This window comes from Wyeomyia smithii, chromosome 3 (assembly GCF_029784165.1).
Source record: "Wyeomyia smithii strain HCP4-BCI-WySm-NY-G18 chromosome 3, ASM2978416v1, whole genome shotgun sequence".
In the NCBI taxonomy this organism is placed as follows: domain Eukaryota; kingdom Metazoa; phylum Arthropoda; class Insecta; order Diptera; family Culicidae; genus Wyeomyia; species Wyeomyia smithii.
The window spans coordinates 173,357,627-173,379,535 of NC_073696.1; the positions used below are offsets into that span (position 1 = coordinate 173,357,627).

Sequence of the window (21,909 nt, forward strand, 5' to 3'; positions counted from 1 at the left end):
TTTTTTATAATCAGACTGTTTATGTAAAATATACTAGAGTGCTCCAGCTATCAACAACTGTCCTTTTTTTGCAGCTAATACAGGTCTTTACGCTCATTATGTGTTCAATACCTTAGACAAGGATCACACCGGAATTCTTAGCTTCGAGGTAGGTCACTTTTATAAATATATTTTTAAATCACAGCCATAATTTATATTCATATGATCAATATTCATGAACGTCAGTCGTTTGAGAGCCCAGAAAGCAAACACTAACTTTAAAGGTGAAGGTTTCGATCGATATGAACATTTTTAATGATATAGGATTTGATATTATAGGATTTTGCAGATTTTCCCATGCATTAAAAAAACGTCCAAACTATTCAAATTAGTTTACCTATTTTTTGGAGTTAATTTTCATTAACAGTTGTTTTTTAATATTCCTAATGTACGTTTTATTTTCTTTATTTTTAAGGATAAAAATACAAAAAATATAGGGCATCGCCTTTATTATCGTCAGGTTCGTCCTATTATCGTCTGGGGGGTTAATGAAGTCATAGAAAACTAATCTTTTGCAGCAAGATGCTCTGCAATATGAGAAACCAGCATGCAAGAAATTAACACTCTAGGGCATCATTTACCCCTTGTACAATTTTTTGCCTGTGTGGACTCATCACTGCCACCATCAGAGTTGCCAATAAAATTTTCGATTGAACTGGAAAAAGGCTGAAGAAAAAAATGGGAAAAACTGGATCCCAAATAAATTTAAAAAAAGTAAAAAAAAAGATTGTGAGAGAGCTTTTATGTTATGGGGATTGAATCCAGTGTCAGTTTTGGATACAGCAACTGAAGAGATAACTCTTCGCAAAAAAATACTAATTTTAATCAGAACTGTTTTGTTTTGGGCTTACATTTTGTTAAAATTATGGACTGAAAAATTTCCTCTAACAGCAGCAAAATTTTAAAATTAACGCAAACGCAAACGCAATCAATCTGTCTCAAAATTAAGATATAGAGCTTTTCCATTTACTTTTATATTTAACAAAATTATCAACGCAACATTTCCTTCCGTTACATCAGTGAATTCTAAATTTCAATTATTTCTGACCACGCTATCTTTTGGTATTCCTCTAACAATTTTTTAACTGCTACGCAACAGAAAATAAATAGAGGATCTTTTTATGGTCTGGTAATATCTATTCGTTTGGTTCTATCACAACCATGTCATGCCGTCTTTAATTTGACCGTGTTTCGTGCGAGAAGATGGTATACTGAAAATGCTGTTACAGGGTGTCGAAAACCTGGGAAAAACTGAAAAATCAAGGAATGTCAGGGAATTCATTTTTCGATTAGGGAAATCAGGGAAAACTTGTTATTGATTATTTTATTCTACACCGTCTTTGAACAAGTCATACAGACTGAATAACTTATACATAATTTTCAACTATTCTTAATTCTATTTGCAAAAACGGTACTTGACAACATAAAATCGAGCAAATAACCCATGTCGTTAAATACACGGAGGCACGCGTCTAGTGAGTTATGATAACCGTAGCAAGTCCGGTGTTTTTTTTAAGGGGGAAATTTGTTAGTAGCTTAAGTATTTATGATAAATATTAGTAATTAATGAGTATGTGTGTCCAATCACAAATGGTGACTTCTCAACACTGTTAGAAATTTGTAATTTTAACTGTTAGGATTTGTTTGCTTTCGCAATTAGGACTTATCATTCGTAGGGATTTAAACCTACTTGTCAAGAAAGGAAAGTAAACTTACAACTAACTTAAATGCTAACTTATTGGCTATAAAGAGAGCTTATCGTAGCAATTGAGGATTGCAACGATTTTTGTCGAAAATTGTTAATAATTTTGTTTGACATAGCTTCTAATGGTTCAACACCAGTAAGTCGATGTAATTCGGGTGTACCAAACCAAGGAGGACGCTTCAAAATCATTTTTAGAATTTTATTCTGAATCCTTTGGAGCGTTTTCTTCCTTGTTGAACAGCAACTTGACCAGATCGGTACAGCATAAAGTATTGCTGGTCTAAAAATTTGTTTGTAAATCAAAAGTTTGTTCTTTAAACAAAGTTTAGAACTCCTGTTAATGAGAGGATATAAACATCTCGTATATTTGATGCACTTGGCTTGCATACTCTCAATGTGCTCTTTGAAAATAAGTTTTTTATCATAAATTAGTCCCAAGTACTTAACCTTGTCAGACCAACTTAAAATAACCCCATTCATTTTGACAATGTGATTATTGTTTGGCTTGAGGAAAGAAGCCCTAGGCTTATGCGGAAAAATTATCATTTGAGTTATAGAAGCATTGGGAGAGATTTTCCACTTTTGCAAGTAGGAAGAAAAAATATCTAAACTTTTCTGCAATCGACTGCATATGACACGAAGACTTTTTCCTTTTGCGGAAATGCTTGTGTCATCGCAGAACAATGACTTTGTGCATCCTGGAGGCAAATCGGGAAGATCTGAAGTGAATATGTTGTACAGGACTGGACCTAAGAATGAACCTTTAGGTACACCTGCTCTGACAGGAAATCTATCAGATTTTGAATTCTGATAGACAACCTGCAGAGTTCGATCAGTAAGATAATTTTTTAAAATTTTGATTAGGAAAATTGGAAAATTAAAAGTTTGCAATTTCGCAATCAAACCTTTATGCCAAACACTGTCGAATGCTTTTTCTATGTCTAAAAGAGCAGCTCCAGTGGAATAACCTTCAGATTTGTTAGCTCGTATCATATTAGTAACTTTGAGCAATTGATGAGTAGTGGAATGCCCATGGCGAAATCCAAACTGTTCATTTGCAAAAATTGAATTTTCGTTGATGTGTGACATCATTCTGTTAATAATAATTTTCTCAAACAGTTTACTTATTGAAGAAAGCAAACTGATTGGTCGATAACTTGAAACTTCAGCTGGGTTCTTATCCGGTTTTAAAATTGGAGTGATTTTTGCATTTTTCCATAATTTGGGAAAATATGCAATTTTGAAGCAGCAATTGAAAATTTTCACTAAAAATTCCATTGTGCTCTCAGGGAGATGTTTGATTAGTATATTAAACATTCCATCGTCACCAGGTGCTTCCATATTTTTGAAATTTTTAATAATTGATTTAATCTCATTCAAGTTAGTTTCAATTATTTCTGCAGGTAAAAAATTCTGGGAAGAAATTAAATCAAATTGACGGGTGACTTCATTTTCAATTGGACTCACAAAATTCAAATTTGAGTTATGAACACTCTCAAACTGCTGAGCAAGTCTTTGAGCCTTTTGTTCATTGATACAAGAAAACGTTCACCATCTTTTAAAACTGGAATAGGCTTTGAAGGTTTCTTAAGAATTTTCGACAGCTTCCAAAAGGGTTTTGAATATGGTTTCAATTTTCAACTTTAGTCTCAAAATTTTGATTTCTCAGAAGAGTAAATCTATGTTTAATCTCTTTCTGTAAATCTTTATAAATAGTTTTTAAAACAGGGTCACGAGAACGTTGATATTGACGTCTGCGGACATTTTTCAAACGAATTAGAAGTTGAAGATTTTCGTCAACTATTGGTGAATCAAATTTCACTTCAGCCTTTGGAACAGAATAATTCCTGGCATCAACAATTGCACATTTTAATGCTTCCAAAGCGGAATCAATATTCACTTCGTTTTGCAAATCAAGCTCATTATTGAAATTTCTCTCAATATGAGTTTTGTATCTTTCCCAATTAGCATTGTGATAATTAAAAACAGAGCTCATAGGGTTTAAAACTGATTCATGTGATAAAGAAAAAGTTATTGGAAGATGGTCAGAATCAAAGTCAGCATGTGTGATCAAATCACTACATACATGACTTTGATCTGTTAGCACCAAATCAATTGTTGAAGGGTTTTTTACAGAAGAAAAGCATGTAGGACTATTCGGAGACAAAAGAATAGTATCCTGAAGAACAATCATTGAATAAAATTTTGCCATTGGAATTACTTTGAGAATTATTCCATGAACGATGTTTAGCGTTAAAACCGCCAATTATAAAAAAATTCGAACGATTTCTGGTGAGTTTTTGTAAATCACCTTTAAAATATTTTTTGTGCTCGCGTGTGCATTGAAATGGTAAATATGCTGCGGCAATAAATAAAATCCCAAGTTCAGTTTGAACTTCAATTCCCAAAGTTTCAATAACTTTCGTCTCAAGATGGGGAAGAGCACGATGTTTGATTCGGCGATGAATAACAATTGCAACTCCACCGCCGGAACCCTGAATCCTGTCATATCTATGAACCACGTAATTGGGATCATATTTTAATTTTATGTTAGGTTTCAAAAATGTTTCAGCAATAATTGCAATATGCACATTATTTACTGTTAAAAAATTAAAAAGCTCATTCTCATTGGCCTTCAATGAGCGAGCATTCCAATTTAATCTTTTATTTGTTTTATTTAAAATCATTGCTAAATTTTAAATTAGAAACAATTTTAATAGTAAAATTTGTGCCTGTTTGAATGCCTCAAACATTGATTTTGCCTGCAACATGGCGTTCATAGGATCGAACATTGCCTGTTGCAAAAAAGAAAGTTTACCTGCCGTAATAGGCCCCAGGCAGTTGACATTAGAAAAAATATTTTCGGCAGCAATATTAGCTGGAGTAATAGGTGTACAATTATTTTCTAGCGTGTTTTGCTTACCCATATTAACGGTCATTTTCGAACTACCAACACTAGGCGGTATAATGTTCGAACTACCTGTAACCTGTGCATAAGTGAAACGGGTATGCAAAGGAGTAAGTAAGCACACACAGCGAAAATTTTTACTCTCTTTCACAGGACATGTGTCCTTTTTGTGAGAAGAGTCACCACAATTAAGACATTTTTGGTCCATGTTACAGAATTTGGAACCATGGCCATAACGTTGGCAAGTAGGGCATTGGGTGATATGCTTTTCACCTCCGCCATACTTCCTATAAATTTCCCACTTACTGTTATCGCCTCGTGATTTTTGTTTCATTAGAATTACTTGGGTAGGGGCTATGCCAAGTAATTCTGTTAAAGTAAGTTTGATCTCATCAACGGTTTGATCGTTGGTGAGACCTTTCAATACGACCTTGAACGGGTTGGCGCTCTTCGTGTCATATGTAAAAAATTTATACATCTTTTCAGTTAAATACTGAATAAGACGATTACGACCTTTATAGAGTCGGCTAATAAGCGGCATTCGCCTCTACGACCAATTTGATAGGTAACTTTAACGTCAGAAACAAACGTTGAAAGTTCCTTTTTGAAAATATTGAATTCAGAAGGAATAGTTACCACAATAGGTGGAACTTTTTCCTTTTTTAAAGAATTGACATTTTGTATAGTTTCATTACTCATAACTTCCATTTCACCAGCTTCTTGCTCAGGCAAAATATCAAAAGGATTTTCACTACAGACACTCGAAGTGTCAGAAAGAGATGCCTCTCTTTTCCTCCCCGCAGCGATGCGAGGTTTCTTTTTCCGTCCAGCCATTTCAGGTGATACGAAAAAACTTAAAACAAATGTTAAATTCAAAAGTATGTAGTCTTGAGAAAGACTGATGGGAAATAACTTTCAGGTAGTCTTTAAAAGACACACTGACAAAACACAAACTTTGAAGCTATAGGCAGTCAAAGACCAGTCCACAAGCAACCGAAAAAACGTCTGATCTGTAGGACAGTTCAAGACGCACTCAGCAAGTCCGGTGGTGAGGAATAACTAGCAATGATGTGCTACGGAGTCGTCGTGAAATGAACTTGTTCAAATAGTGCAGGACAGTCGATGGTTCCGTTGATTAGGTCGAAGATGAACATTCTCTAATTGAATAAGTTGACACCGATCGGTGTAGGGCGGGAGATTATTTGAATCATTCCACGGGAGACCGCGTAAACCAAATCGTAAGAACTTTTTTGTATCCGCTCTATTTTAAAAATCTGTGTCATTTGAAACGGGCACCAAACAGGAGAGGCGTACTCCGGAATGCTGCGCACTAACGAGCAATATAGAGTATTGAGAGCCTAAATATCAGTAAAATTGGAGGTATGGCGGCGAATAAATCCCAACACAGAAAATGTTTTTGCTGTGATGATTCCAATGTGCTCGTTAAACTCGAGTTTTGAATCAATTGTGACAGATGGATTGTACTCGGTCGAGGCACTCAAAACCCAGTAAATATCGATTTTCAACTGGGTCGTTGCAGCGAGTCAAGGATATAATTTTGCATTTTTTGCAATTTACACGCATGCCGTTGTATCGCACCAAATCATCATAGTATTCAAATCTTCTTGCAACGCTTCACAGTCTGCCAAGGATGAGATGACACGAAAGAGTTCAAATCATCAGCGAAAGATAGTTTTCTTGACGAGATCAGTGCATACAGATCATTTACGAATATGTTGAATAATAGGGGCCCGAGCACGCTGCCTTGAGGTACACCGGATGCAATGATTAAAACGCCTCATCTTAGCAATGATTAAAACATGTGGCACAGTGTCGAAGGCCTTGGCAAAATCTATGTACACAGAGTCAACTTGGCGTTTTGCTTCAACTTCTCTGGATAGGGTGGATACGTATTAAATCAGATTCGTCGTCGTTGATTAGTGTGTCATGAAACCATGCTGGAATTCAGATAAGAATGGTGACACAACACTATGTAGCACGTTGTGAACCAAAAATTTTGCTCAGACAGCTGAATGGAGATTCCGCGATAGTTAGTTATACAGTTGCGGTTTCCAGACTTATAAACAGGAATAATGTACGCTGATTTCCAAACCGTTGAGAAGACTCGATCTCTTAGCGAGCTATTGAAAATAAGAGCGATTGGTGACGCGAAAGCAATAGCACAGTTTTTCAGTAGTAAAGGGGGTATCTCGTCAACGCCTGGTCCTTTATTGACATCTAAATCTTCCAGAGACTTTCGTACGTCGTTCGTGGAAAACTGGATGGTGGGCAGATTCAGGTCATACACTGGCACGTGAGCGAATGCATTATGATTTTGAACTGGTGACACTTTGCTGAGCACGTTTTCGAAAAAGGTCGCGAAGAGATTGGCGATTGTACTGCTATTCCGAGCTTCCACACCGTCGAGATTCATGATATTCGGAATACGGTTGTTTGATTTTTGCTGTCTGTTGAAGTCCCAAAATCGTTTGGGATTTTGCTTGATGCTCAACTGGATTTTGGCGATATAGTCACCGTAGGTAGATTTTAGCAGAGCTTTGTATGCGGCCCTACTTCATATAGCTCGATGCGATCGCGGTCTGACTTTGAGAGAAAACAGCGTTTCCGGGTCTTCCTGAGGATATTACGAAGATTGCGCAGCTCGTAAGTCCACCATGGGTTTTTTGAATTAGTGCTGAATGTTCGTCTTTTCTTTGCCACAATGTCGCTAAGAATCCTCTGAAGTTCACCGTGAAATCTGCGAAGCAAGTTATCGACAGAGCCAATACCCAGTACAGTATCAACTGGAAGCAACGGAATCGGAGGCAAAACGAGGTCGAGATGATCTGGCTGCTTGACGAAGGCGAGATCCAGGATTATGCGGGTTGTCATAATAATTAATATAATATATTAATATATAATTATATTAATATATTAACTAATATAAAATTTCCGTTTTAAAAATATTTCTGAAAACCAATCGGATCTTGAGTGAATAAATAACTGGATAAAACTGGCATATATCTGAAAAAACTGGAAGATTTTGGGAAAAAAACTGTTTGACTGGATCACTTGAAAAAAAACTGGAGGAATCCAGTTTTAACTGGAACATTGGCAACCCTGGCCACCATAGACATTTGATCTATTGTGATATTGCCCAGGTGTTTTCTGTACTCCGCACTTCATATAATTGGCAGTATCACTACTGAAGTAAATGATACGCCTTTTCATTTTATATACGTGCTTGTGTGTGGAAGAGGAAGAAGCCTTATCGAAACCCAGTTCCTCCTACCAACACTGCGTCACAATCACAATTCCCCGAAGAGGCTCTTAATGATTTACCTCTGGACAGTTTTATTATAAGTAGGACTTATATTTTATCAAAAGGAAGCAGACTTATCGAAACATCGAAACTTCGTTCCTCCAGCCAATATCACGCCTTGATCACAATTCCCGGAAGAGTAATATTGTACGTTACTGAGATCAGTTTCATTGTAAGAAGGGACTTATTTTTGTTGGGAGGAAAGTCAATAGAGGCATCTACTATAGAATTCAGCTTGAAGGAAGGGTATGTAGTGAAGAGCCTGAGAATGAACCCATGTTAAAGTTTTTGGACAACCAACTGGCCTGATTCTGCTAAGATTCGACCCTAATCTATAAAAGGTTTACTAAACTTTGATAGTTATTTGATCATGGAGAAATAAACACTTAGGAAATTATATTTTTCTTAAATATGAAAGCTCAGAGCCAGAATGGTTTACTTAATTGAAGTGATGTCTTCGGCAACGTTGTAGCAGCAAGCACGAAACATTTTTTAGTAACACACAAAAACTATTTATAGTTAAATATTTCAAAAAGCCCACTACTTAAAAATCTAATTTTTTTCATGAAAATTACATAATGTTAAAAATTAAGAGTTCTAATCTAATTTGCTGGGCCAAATGCCTACTAAAAGTCAGTTCGCGAGGACCGTAAATTGATCTTGTATCGAGGATCTCCGACCGAGATTAACTTCCAGGGTTGGTTTATCTAAACAATATTTATAACATAATCTCAGATTTTTTGAAAAGGGTTAGTAGGGTAAAATTCCCTCTAAAATATAAAGCCCAAAAACATAAACTTTCTATGGCTTTGAGTAAACTGATTTCGCTTAAAATTGGCATGATTATTCTACGCCATAAAGGGTACAAGCTGGCTATTTGAATTTGCTGTCGAGGTTAGTTGCTTCAAAAAATGGTGATGTTAGGAGATTTTTTCTCTTGCCAACAGATATAGGTTCAAAATTTAAAAATACGTTTGAAGAGCAACTCAAGAAAAGCTCTATCAAGCTTTCATTTGATATGAGCGAGATAAATTTATCTTTCCCTTTGCCTTCAGTTACTGCGCGTATTCCTGTGCAACCCCGGCGTCCCGTAGTTACCGAACGTTGAGCCGTCGATTAGAACGTGGTCGTTTTGATTCTCTGTCTGTTGATCGGGTGATCTGCAGGTTTTCTAAGATATCTTTGCAAAGGAAAAAGTTACTTCGGACTTCCATACCACGGGAGGATGCAAAGTTCACGCACCGATGGCCGTTATCACTAGATGCGGCGGGTAGGTTCTGTACATCGTCTTCCGTCCTATTTGAGCATTCATGTCCCCGATGACTATTTTAACATCCCGTCTGGCGCAGCTATCGTAGACCTGCTGCAGCTGCGCGAAGAACTCCTCCTCATCGTAGATTATCCTTTCGCATCCTGGCAGTTGCCTAGGTCCATGTCGATTGTTCCGAATCATATTATCTCTCATGTTATTTGTAACATATTGTTTGCCGACTCGGCTAATTGGGCCTTCCCCGAACCCCTGTCTCGCCTGGGAACCATCGTGTCGGTACTGTTTATACGTTTATAATGATACCAGGACGCTGATCAGCCGCTCCTAACATGCAGATTAGGCACGGTTTTGAGTCGCACCATCTTGGTGAACAGACGAACGAATTTCATCTACCACCGTCCAGCTAATGCCAACCAGCTGTGTCCATGTTTCAGCTGGCAGCCTATTATGATCGTATGACTCTTGGAGACATGAGATAGGAATTTGCGAGAGCCGAAGCTAAGTTTGATGCTCCTTCCAGGTTGACAACACACCGTTTGAGCCCGTCAATCATCATGCAGCGAGCTTCATATGATAAAAGACGATGTGATGCTCCGCCTTGCGTACGAAGAACATAAGTTACGATTCCGGATTATTCGGTATGTTCATGAATTAAAAAAAAGCTACATGTTGGTGAGCTGAAGGCCCAAACTGAACTGATCTATTATGTGGTTCGAAAACGATCGACAACAAAGGTCGTTAACGCGCATTCTGTCACACTGCAGTTTCGGTGCCATTGCATCGATAAGCAGAGTGAACAGAATGCTATGCGTCGATATATTTGAATTTTATTTATTTGCGTTCTTAACTCATATAATAGAAATTGCTTTTGAACTGATTCTTATCTTTTTTCATCTATACCTAATATGATACTTGTCTTGTGTACGGTAGCGATGAAGTGGGTAATGAACTTTAGTTCAGTTGTGATTTCCTGATGCGAAATGATTTCCTGATGCGAAAACGATGTTGTGTGTTATTTATTTTTTGCTAAAGGATATCGAATTACATTTTTCTACTTTCAATTTTAGTAAGTTTTTTTTACACCAGATGTAGAATGTGGGGATTCTGAAATACATAGAGACGTCTTCATGGATTTTCATTTCCAGATTCAACTACATGTCGACGGCATATATTAGTACTTTCAGATTTTTGAGGACGAGAGAAATGTCGTTTACGCGCGAAATAAAAAGTAGTCCTAAATGGGAGCCTCGGGGGACACCTGGAATAGCAACCTAAAAGTAGCATTGATATGTCAATACGGTCAAATGCCTTGCTGAAGTCACGCAACGTCAAGCAACATTAAAAATAACAGTGTTTTTTACCTGTCATTGACTACTACCGTAAAAAGTTTGGGAACGCAAGAGAGAATAGCGAATCCATGTACTTGCAGTTGGTTGCAAGAGATAAAAGCGGTTACACGTACTTGCAGTTGGTTGACACCAATAATTATTATAATTATTATATTATTATAATCCACGGATATTCTGGACAAAATGCATAATATCCGCGGTCGCAATCTTCTTACGGAAATGTAGCATAGATTCTTTGGAATAAGTTTGCTTAAATACTGAATGTTTTACCGAGTTATCGCAAACATGTTCGTCAAGTTGCATTATTAATGGAATCTTATATGATTGCAGTTTTGTTTTAACCAAATTAAATAAATCCTTTGAGTAGGACTTAATTTCATGCTCACGTTATGCATTAAATGCTTTAAATGCATTACTGAGTGCAAAGTTGATTTGATCGCAAATTATCAAGTGAATTGGAATTCAATAATCATTCTCTATGACTTAGACAGAATATATTTTTCAGTATAAATCATTCTGTGTTGTATTGTAAATTGATTGGCATTCTATTCAAAAATTGAACATATATGGCTTACCAGTGAACAATTCTTTCATTTTTTTAGAATTTTGTGCAAGGTCTGTCTATACTTTCTCGTGGATCGCTGGAGGAAAAACTTTGTTGGACATTCTCGTTGTATGATATCAACCATGACGGAAAAATTACTCGAGAAGAAATGACTGACATCGTTATTGCTATCTACGAACTGATGGGGGCTCGTGAAGATGGCGGTTCTGATGATGCACAGATTAAAAGCAAAGTTGAGAAAGTGTTCCAGGTATGATTTCTTAATGTTTGTTCACTGTTAAATATTGTTAAGTGTGTGTGCGTTTGTGAGGACTCGAGTTTCAATACTGATCTAATAAGCCAGTCATCGTATGCTCGAATTCCGACTCGGGAGAGACTGTTAGTGTCAGTATGATCTGCATCGCATGGCCAGCAATTGTCATGTATACTAACAGTGAACAGCGAAGTTTGTGTTTCAAAAACAACAGAAGGTCAAGTTTCCGATAGCGCAATGTAGCAGCACCTAGATTTTTCTTTCATTATATATAAATTGTACTGTATTGTATTGTTTTGCAGAAAATGGACACCAACTGTGATGGCGTGATAACAATAGAAGAATTTTTGGACTGTTGCCGCAAAGACCAACTAATCTCGGATTCAATGGGTGTTTTCGATTCGACTATATGACCTTTGGAGAAGTTGCACTCGCTACCAGCGTTTGTTGTGGGCCACAGCGACAATGTTGATACCACCGAGAGCCTAAATGGCAATAGTCTGCAGACTGATTGTACGTAAATACAAAGGTTTACATCTTTTCAATATAAAATTTAAGTTTTTTCAGTATATAAATCAGACACATCCTACGGACCAAGGACAGAGGAAACGCAAAAGACTGCCACCGCTCCAAAAATACAAACGTCGGCTAGCATCCCGCCGAGTAAGTCCATCCGTACAAGCAATCGTAAGCAATCGATTCTGATGAATGGTAGGACGAAGCAAAAACCGAGCAGCCTTCGTTACCATCATCATCATAATCATCTTCATTATCAACAACAGCTCAAACACTACCACATTCCTGTTGATACGTATCAGCAACAGCAACCGTCGCGTCCTGCATATTATCCCCGCAGATCATACACGTCCGTTGGTAGCGAATACCATCCACCACAAATGACTAGTGGAATTGCCACTATCACTCCACTCGCCACGGGTCAGTACCAACCAGTGGAACTCGGTTATCACCAGCAACGGGAGCTTCCTACGTTGGTCAAGGTAAAAACATGGTATACCGTTTCCAAACAAGGTTTAACATACTAATGGTAACGCCTATTTCTTTGATAACTTGTACTATGTAACTGAAGCTTTAAATCGAATCTAACATCCTGTTTCGAATATTGAGGTGTATTATGGCTGAAGGAGTATTATTAAGTCTGTTTTTAATGCAAGTTTGCTTGTTTCAACTTCAAGATTAACAATTAGACATCTAGTAAAGATCTCACAAATAGATCTTTTGTAGCGTTTTTGTGCAAATTTTAAAGCTTTAATCTATTTTTCTTTTTTTTTTTACTTTGTCCAAATATGCAATATGCAATATAACTTTAATTTTGAGTTTCACTGTTTTTTTAGCAAAAGCATTTTTGTACCTAATTCCCACTTCTTTGGTTAATATGACAGTTCAAATGTTATGAATTTTGGAACTTGGGTGCGTTGCGATGTACTATTTTGTTTATTATATGAAAAGCAATATGGCGCCGTTTAGTTATGATAGTGTGATTACGAAAGAAATAGGATTATATGAATATTTCATGAGAGTAAAAACAATAGGCAAGTAATAAACGTAAACGGGCCAAGTTCGAATAAGGTTCATAATCGATTGGCTACTGTAAAATTCTGTTGAATGTGATAAGGTTGCCAATGCCCTATCTGCAGCAACTGGTAACGATATTAGATTTCAATTGCGGAAATAATCTATTTTTACTTTGTCACTACCGAGAAAAATGCTCTAGCTATGTTTCTGCAACTGCAACTTTTTTCCCATGCCTTCAAACGGTTAATAAGTTATTTTTCACTGCCATATAACATTGCTTTCCCAATATACGTTTATAGATACACACACATAATAAATTTCCGAAGTCTTACGTCATCATTGGGATCTATGATATCTATGGTAACTTTCCATATTTTTAGATCATTGCAGCCAACCGTTTATTTATTAACTAATGTATTATTATCCAACTAGAGACAAACATGAAATTCTTTCATGACATATTGAAGTTCATGTAAAAGATGAGAAGCCTTTAGTAATTATTTTCGGCATTCGCTAAAAAACGCGACTCCTCAATTTTGCATTGCGATTGAGCTGAAATTTTGAAGTTTTTACAAGTAATAGATATATTTTACTGTTTGAACATTTTTTGGTCAATAAATGAAGTTAGTATTTTACTTCAGTTTCTATCTTCACTACTTTATAGACAGATTTAATATTTCATTTGATATATTGCACTGTGATTTTTAGCCAAATACCAACACCTGAAAGCACTATTGCATAAGATACCTACCTAAAATAACGAACAAAATCCAAGCAGATGAATTATTTTTGATGTGTTCAATAGTTAAGTTGATCAAATGAGTAACAAAAAAGAATTCATTTTTCACTTTTTGTGAATTGAACATATACTATACATTGCGTGCCTTTTTGATTTTCTGTAGTTTCAGCAGTGTTTTAGACTGACCAATAGGTATCGGATTGTATAGACCTTATGAATGGAAATAATCATTGTTACAATACCGTCTCGTACAACAAAAAACTAGTAGAAATACAACCAGTCGTTGCACTATATTGTTATTTATCACAGTAGAGTATATTTACCGCATATGTATGTGCATTCAGCAGTAAGAAAAACCGGAGCAACAAAGGAATATACGAAAGCATATTGCTGGCACCTGTTCAAACTATATATAAATATCCTTCGCGGGACCCAAAACTTTGACAGTACTACATTGCATATAAATTGACACTTTTTCCAACGATATCTAGTAATTAAAATACATAAACTGTTTGTCGGGTTTGTAGTAATCAAATGTGAATCAAAATTTCAAACAGTTATTAGGATAAGAGACACTTTGGAATATTTCCGTTCTTTTGTACCGATGTAATTGGAAATATATTCAGACGGTCCCTGCTTTATATTTCAACCATTAACTCGAGATATTTACAACGATAATTTTACAAATATCACCATAGAACCGCTGAAATCAATGTTGCCTTCAAACTCCAAGAATGTGTTTGAAATACCTATGTGAATTTAACGTTTTACCCAAAACTTCCACATCGCTTACACTTCTGCATAAGATCACATGGTTTGCATATTTCTACCAAAACACATCTTATTTGGATACAAAATCTTAACTCAAAGGAAAATCAACGATGATAGATATAACTCAAAGAGGAAAAAGCAGAACCGTAAGTGTCTACTATAGGTGTAAAATTTGTTATAACGATGTTGCATACTAAAACACCATAAGTGTTAGAGAATCTAGCGAGCTGTTTTGAATGTGTGGAAATGAACTCACTACAAATACGTGCAGATTATAGAACATTTAGCCAAGCAATAAAATTCAAAACTTAAAACAACTTACCTAACTAGCAAAGGCAAGTAAACAAAACAGAATCAATTCTAACGTTGAACTTTCCTGTTGCCGAAGATTGAAGTAAAAAAGCAAACGCACGTTTATAGCCAATTGTTGTATAGTTTTTAAGTGAAAATTATTTTAATGATAATTGAGTGCAAATGGTGGAATTTAGTGCGAAACCTGTTTTACATAAATCTACATACGATTTGAAACTGCATCTTCTTTAGAACAAGATCATATATTTTATATCCTCTAGATGATAGTGTGTTTTATGCAATAGAGTTTGCAATAGAGAATAAAGATAAGCATAGATTTTAGTGCAAAGCTGGGTAATGCGATAGTTCTTGCAAAAGGATAAAACAAAGAATGTTCCAAATATAGATAAATTTTTTAAACCCATAGGCAACCAAATCAAATTTCTACATGTAGTCCTTGGTAATTGAAAATCTCAATAAGCGCTGTTAAACCAAAATGTGAATCGCAATGAATTGTGTCTCAATATCAACCGATGAAGTGATCAAACAATATATCGTCTTTGTGTGACTGGATAGAAGAAAACTGATTATTCCTTGAATCCGAACATCTTCAGTACATCATACAAAAAACAGAATACCCAATGCTATTTTATTGTTTTTTTTTTTTTTTGACGTAGAACTACGTCTCGCAGGAAGTTCGGCTACATAGGGATAAAAAATGAAAATATAATACCGGAAAAAGTGAAAAATATGTCCAATTTCAAATGCTAATAAATCAGTTACTTCTCGATGGATTTCCTTCGTTCTTGCAGCAATCGATTGGAAAATCTTCTAAGATTGCTCCCAAATGCAGAAAATTGTAATTTTATTGTTCGAACTATTGTACTCTTGAAAATTGTCAAGCCTTGTCAAAACGCAAAATCCGACCTCTGATTGGTCATTATATAACACTGTGCTACAATGAAAAAAAATGCAAGAACATCTGAAGTGACCTAGTGTAGGTTGTAGGTCTTGTTGAGTGTGACATTCGCTCATACTAGAAATTTTTCAAACACCCCCAAAATCTGAAGTTATGGTCAAAACACGGTTTTTTGCACCTCGGCGCATATAATATTTTCTAACTCAGTCATTTGTCAGCCGATTTTCAATATTAAAGCAGTTCTAGAAAGAGGACAAATAGAGCTTTCGAAATGTATACAGGTTTGTTCTAATATCAATGAAACATGTTGAGTTATTTGAGTTTATATCTAATTTTATAAACTTTTTCAGGCATTTTTTCAATTTAATTTTAAATTTGCCGTCTATTTTTGTAAGAAACATACCACAAATACACTATAATTTCGGAAGTATATTCAATTCCGAATCAAATGAAAGCAGTTTTGTGGAAATCGGTTGATATTTGGATAAGTTATACATTTAATAAAGAAAACCAAAATTTTTGGCTTCTATCGCACATTTATTTCACGGTGCTATAAATGATGAAAAAATGCAAGAACTTTTGATGTGACTTAGTGTGGGTTGTAGCTTTAGTCAAATGTTACTTGCTCATTTACTTGAAGTTTTTCAAATACCCCGAAAATTATAAGTTATGTTCAAAACCCTGTTATTTATCTTAGCTCACATTTTTATGTTTAATACGGTTATTTTTCAACCGATTTTTTATATTTTGGCTGTTTTGGGAAGGCGAAAAATAGAGCATTTGAAACATATAAATATGTCTAAAAAGTTAACCTATATGTGATGAATAGTTTTAAAATAAAGAAGATGGTTTACGTTATTTTCAAATTTTTCACACATTTTTGTAATGATGGAGCTGTAAAATTTGGAAAGTATTTTTTAATACCAAACGAAAACAATAAGTGTTGTTAATGAGAATCTGTTATAATTATGCTGAGAAATGATTTGATCAAATCTAAGTATATGGTGGAAAACATCAAGTCATATCTCAGCCAAATTGTAACCGATTTTCATAAACAAAACTTACTGTTTTCGTTTTGCACTAAATGTACTTTTCAAATTCTACAGCAATTAAAGCTCGTTCATTACAAAAATGTGTAAAAAATTGCGAATAAATTTGGAAAAATTTAAAAATAACATAAACTATTTTATTTATTTTAAAACTATTCATCACATATAGGTAAAATTTGAAAAAAAAAATAAAGCATCTTATTTTATTGAATATAAATCATCTTAGTCTTTGTAGTATATGTGTGGTATGTTTCTCACAAAAATAGACGAAAAATTGAAAATTAAATTGAAAAATTGCGTGAAAAAATCTAAAAAATTAAATTTAAGCTCAAATAACTCAACATCAATAACAACAATAAAACATATTGATATATAAACATATTGATATTAGAACAAACCTGTATATATTTTGAAAGCTCTGTTTGTCCTCTTTCCAAAACTGCTTTAATGTTGAAAATCGGTTGACAAATGACTGAGTTAGAAAATATTATATGCGCTGAAGTCCAAAAAATCGTATTTCGACCATAACTTCAGATTTTGGGAGTGTTTGGAAAATTTCTAGTATGAGCGAATGTCACACTCAACAAGACCTACAATCTACACTAGGTCACTCCAGAAGTTCTAAATCGCTGTAGCACAGTGTAATTGCTTTCCCAAGCAACGTCGACAGAATTATAAACCTAGTAATTTGTAATGTACTATTTGCCCTATATAAGAGCATGTTTTATGCGAAACTGCTCAGATTAGTTCTAGATAAAGACTACAACTGCTAAAGTAAGGACTTAGCAGCAGCAGTGCAGCGAATAGCAATGTCAGCGGATAGTAGCAGCAGCTGTGGCAACGGATAGCAGCAGCAGTATCAGCAGCGATAGTAGCAGGGCCAGCTGGTGCAGCGGCACTTCCTCTAGTAATAAACTGCCTTTTTGCTGACTCTGCCTTTTTTTGCTGCCTTTGGGTAGCATCAGTAGTAGCTACATGAGCCGGCACTTTCTCTAATGAAAAGTTGATGTATTTTGACAACACACAAACCTTTTGGAAAGTTGGCATTCAAAATATATGAGCCGTTACATTTTCAATATGAAAACAGATTGCAACTGTGTTATCAGAAAAATTGCTCAATAACCCTCTATCGGGGTAGGCAACAGATGCGAATAACATTATATGCGATATGAAATTGAACAACAATTGTCTTTGTAAGGACAACAAACAAATTATTGAAGATTTGAATTCTCGTTTTGCGCTAGAATTAAAAGTAAAATGTTATTTTAATCTGCATGCACTTAAAACTAGTTTGCGTTGTATAGTGTTTGTTCCATTCCTGTATAGTGCTGTATGTGCAAACTAAAATTCGGTAGCGCTTAAACTTCTCTTTTGCACACAATTATGGAGATATTCAATACAAGTAAGGGGCCATCCACATTCCATGTGGACAGATTTTTAACGAATTGACCCCCCCCTCCCCCTCCGTGGACAACAGCCCATATAAAATCAAAAAATTTGTATGGACCGTGGACATTCCACAGACCCCCCCCCTCCTCCCCCCCTTGCCAAAGCTGTCCACGTGGAATGTGGATGGTCCCTAATGAACAAACAACCTTATGTAGTTCTACGTCAACCGTGTGGTCGTGGCTTCGCATATTACCCTTGTGGTTTTTTCGAAAAAATTTAGACTCGTATTTTTTTGTATGGCCCTGAGGATTACACTTTCTGATTCTATGGTAAAGCGACACTTTCTAAAAATTAAGTCCACAAAATCAATTTTTTCCAAAATTTGCAGTTTTCATAAAAATGGTAGGTACTTTTGAACCGTTTGACCGATTCTCAATTTTTTGCTGTTTGAATTGAAAATAATTAGTGGATCTCTAAAATAACAAACGGAACTTTTAATAACTATAACTAACGTTTGCGGTAAAAAATGGACAAAAATTGCCAATTTTTCATGGGTTTACCTTTAATCGCACTGACGAAACTACTCAGTGCGATTAAAGGTACTGCTAACCCATGAGTTAGCGAAAAAAAACGACAGCTACATCAATCAAACTCTAACTGTGATGGCGAAAAAAGTGAAGCTACTCTGTTCAGAAGTGTGCGCGTTCAAAGAACGGTACCCCACCGCGTCAAAAATGGACATCGTGCGGCACTTTGTGGATGCCGGGTTTGTCCGTTCCGGCATCTACAACATCTTGACACTATTGGACAACGATCAGAACATCTAAAGAAAGCTAAGCGACATAAAACTTCAAAGGATGCTGAAGAGGATGATCGAGGGAAAAGTGGCTAAATCGCTGCGTGCACTTGGCCAGGAGGTTGGTGCATGCAGTAAAACAAAGAAAAAGTCACACCAAGTTCCACAAGAAAGTGCTGCTGAGGCTGACAATCAGCGAGAAGGGGATGTCAAAGCCGCTCTTCTTTCGCTCCGGGCTGGCCGTGAACGGGGGAATTTATAGTACGAAGTGCCTGCCAGAAGTTGCGTCGTTCATCGAGAAATACCATAAGGGCGAAGACACGGTGTTCTGGCCAGATTTGGCGTCGGCCCACTACTCGAAGCGATCGTTAAAGGAGATGGAGCGGCTGAATATCGATGTGATACCAAAGTCGGCGAATCTGCCCAACGTCCCCGGGACGCAGCATCGAGAATTTTTGAAACGCAAGATCTATTCCAGCAATTTTGGCGCGAAAACGAAGGAGGAAATAATAAAAAAACGAAGAAAGAGCTTAAAAACATGCCTACACGCATGTTTTCATCCGCCATGGCGAATGTTCCGGTTAACTACCGGAAGGGCGTAGATTTTTTTTGCAAATAAGATAATATAATTACCATTAATGGGAAATTTATCCAACTCAATTATCTGTCTTAATTTTTTTTTTCATCACCATCTCCATTTTTTTACCGCAAACGTTATGCCTCAAGAATGAAACAAACCGTATTTTGCCATTTTGGTGAGTTCAATTTAATATTTTTTAGATTCCTCAGCATATTTTACATAAAAAAGGGCAACGCCTTGATGCTACACATTACGATTCGGAACTCGACCTTCTGATTATCATACACAGACATCGCAGCCAACTGTTAGAGTACAGGACAATTGTGGGGCTAGCGCGCTACGATTCTACTGACACTAACAGTCTCTCCCGAGCCGAGCGTCGAACCTACGACGACTGGCTTGTAAGGCCAGCATCGTACCTCGAGACCAGCTGGGTTCACTAAATATGTATATGTGGCAGTCAACCTTACTTACTTTACTTTTGCGGCGACAGACCGATTATCGATCCAGTACCGAATCCAGAATGCTTCATTATGTCACTTTGTCTTGGGTTTGGGCTGATAACCTCCAGTCACCTCTAACACCTATTAAGCGGGCATCTTCGTCGACAGCACACATCCAACGAGTAAGCGGTCTACCTCGAAATCGACTGCTACTATCGGGATTTCCACTAAAAATAGTTTTTGCAGGTCGCTTCTCCGGCATTCTAGCTACATACCCAGCCCACTAAAGCATGTCGTGTTTTATCCGCTTGACTATGTCCGTCGATTTGTAAATTTGCTACACTTCATAGTAAATTTGCTACACTTCATAGTAAATTTGCTACACTTCATTGTTCATGTGTCTGCACCAAACACCATTTTCCAGTTTGCCGCCGAGGACTGAACGCAATATTCTACGCTCAAAAACATCAAGAGGTCGCCGATCAGCCTTTTCGTTGTCGATGCTACATGGCTATTGAGGCCCTCCGGGAAAAACAGTACTTTATAGAGGTAATATAATAGTAAATGTTGATTTAGCTGGCGTTCTTAATTTTGTAAATCATTTACGCGACGAATTTCGAATGAACAGGACCGAACAAGCAGCAGAACGGACAATCAAGCAAAAGTAGCAGGAGTCTGGGATTGTCAAGCAAGCTTAATGTCATGAATGCTTCCAATCCGAAACTGATTACGACACATAGGAGAGTTCCTTTAAGTACACATACATGGAAAACCACAACTTTATATAAGCATTTCGTATAATTGATAACTATTTCACATATCGCCAAAGAAAATATTATAAATTACGTTGTTGTACACATTAAAAAAGCAATTGATAGAAATTGAATAAACTAGAAAAAGGCATTTTATACATCTGTAGTTGGCGCGCAAAACTTGTATCTAGATAAATGCTATTTGAAATGACAAATGAGTTACTCACGAAGAACAAACAAAACTTAATAACGATATTCAAAGGAAACAGATGTGACGTCGGAAAGTATGACTATACAGCTAGTTAACTAAATATTTTTAAGATCGTTTGGGAATCATTGCTGAATTCAACGTTGAACTGGAATGTGTTATTTCTTGCTTGGGCTTTTGCAGAAGCTTCGCTTCTGCAAGATCTGAATTCATTTTCTATTAAACAATGGTCAATTACTTGTTCATTTATATTCTATTTGATCTGCTGGTAATTTATGATACGTATGCTAATAAATAGTGCTCTCTATATGTATATGATCGGATGGACTAAAATCTTTTATCAACAGCGATTGATCACTTGTGATGTAAAAAGTCGGCAAAGAACTTTTTTTTCTTTTTCTTCTCTTTGATACTGTTTTCGGTCTCATCAGCATCCTGCAAACATACAAGACGATTTGATTTCATTTCGAAAACTTCCTAAAGCTAAATATCTATTTACCTTTTCAGAATCAATTTTTTTCAATTTAAGTAGCTTCTTTGCGTCCTTTAATTTTTTCTTTTCCTTTTTGGAAAGTTTGATAGATACGTCGCCGGTGACGGGTTTTTCTGTATCCGAGTCTTTTTTTCCATGTTTTTGTTGATTGGCTGTTCTTTCCTCAATACTTTGTTTTATACTCTACTCGATTATATGAAAAAAAAATTGAACTTATTATTTGTTAATTTTCGCCTAATATTTAACACACCATATCCTCCTCAGCTTCACGTAAGCGATCCATCTCAAGGCAATCTATTACTTCGTTACGCATTTGTACAATCTATAGAAATCAAATAAAGTTGGTAGTAAAACATTTGTTCTCAGTGATTCAAAATAAACAAAAACCTACCTCAACTAATCGTGCAATCAATGTTTCTTCTTTCTCTTTGTCGGAATCTGTTTTATTACGTTCTGGTTGGGCCATTAGGATACGAATTTCATACTCCAAATCTGCCTGCTCTTGCTCAAGACGATGCTGCCGACGTCTACATGT

The 21,909-nt window shown here is 36.1% G+C and overlaps 2 protein-coding genes across 20 annotated transcripts in view; one reads left to right on the top strand and one right to left on the bottom strand.

The window, feature by feature from the left end:
• The window catches only part of LOC129733002 (Kv channel-interacting protein 4-like), a 53,768-nt gene extending 40,574 nt beyond the window's left edge, over positions 1-13,194 (top strand). For 5 of the 7 annotated variants that reach the window (XM_055694530.1, XM_055694531.1, XM_055694534.1 and 2 more), the window contains 4 exons: positions 75-148; positions 11,196-11,408; positions 11,714-11,924; positions 11,979-13,194. In XM_055694530.1, the coding sequence (XP_055550505.1) occupies positions 75-148; positions 11,196-11,408; positions 11,714-11,824 (398 nt within the window). In that variant the 3' untranslated portion in view covers positions 11,825-11,924; positions 11,979-13,194. Of the gene's footprint in view, positions 1-74; positions 149-11,195; positions 11,409-11,713; positions 11,925-11,969 lie in introns of all 7 variants that reach the window. The other 2 variants (XM_055694532.1, XM_055694533.1) reach the window with 2 other exon arrangements.
• Positions 13,195-20,700: 7,506 nt separating this feature from the next.
• The window catches only part of LOC129726696 (MICAL-like protein 1), a 58,122-nt gene continuing 56,913 nt past the window's right edge, over positions 20,701-21,909 (bottom strand). For all 13 annotated transcript variants that reach the window (XM_055683688.1, XM_055683690.1, XM_055683693.1 and 10 more), the window contains 4 exons: positions 21,766-21,901; positions 21,625-21,696; positions 21,381-21,557; positions 20,701-21,316 (listed from right to left, as the gene is read on the bottom strand). In XM_055683688.1, coding sequence (XP_055539663.1) covers positions 21,236-21,316; positions 21,381-21,557; positions 21,625-21,696; positions 21,766-21,901 — 466 coding nt within the window. In that variant the 3' untranslated portion in view covers positions 20,701-21,235. The remainder of the gene's footprint in view (positions 21,317-21,380; positions 21,558-21,624; positions 21,697-21,765; positions 21,902-21,909) is intronic.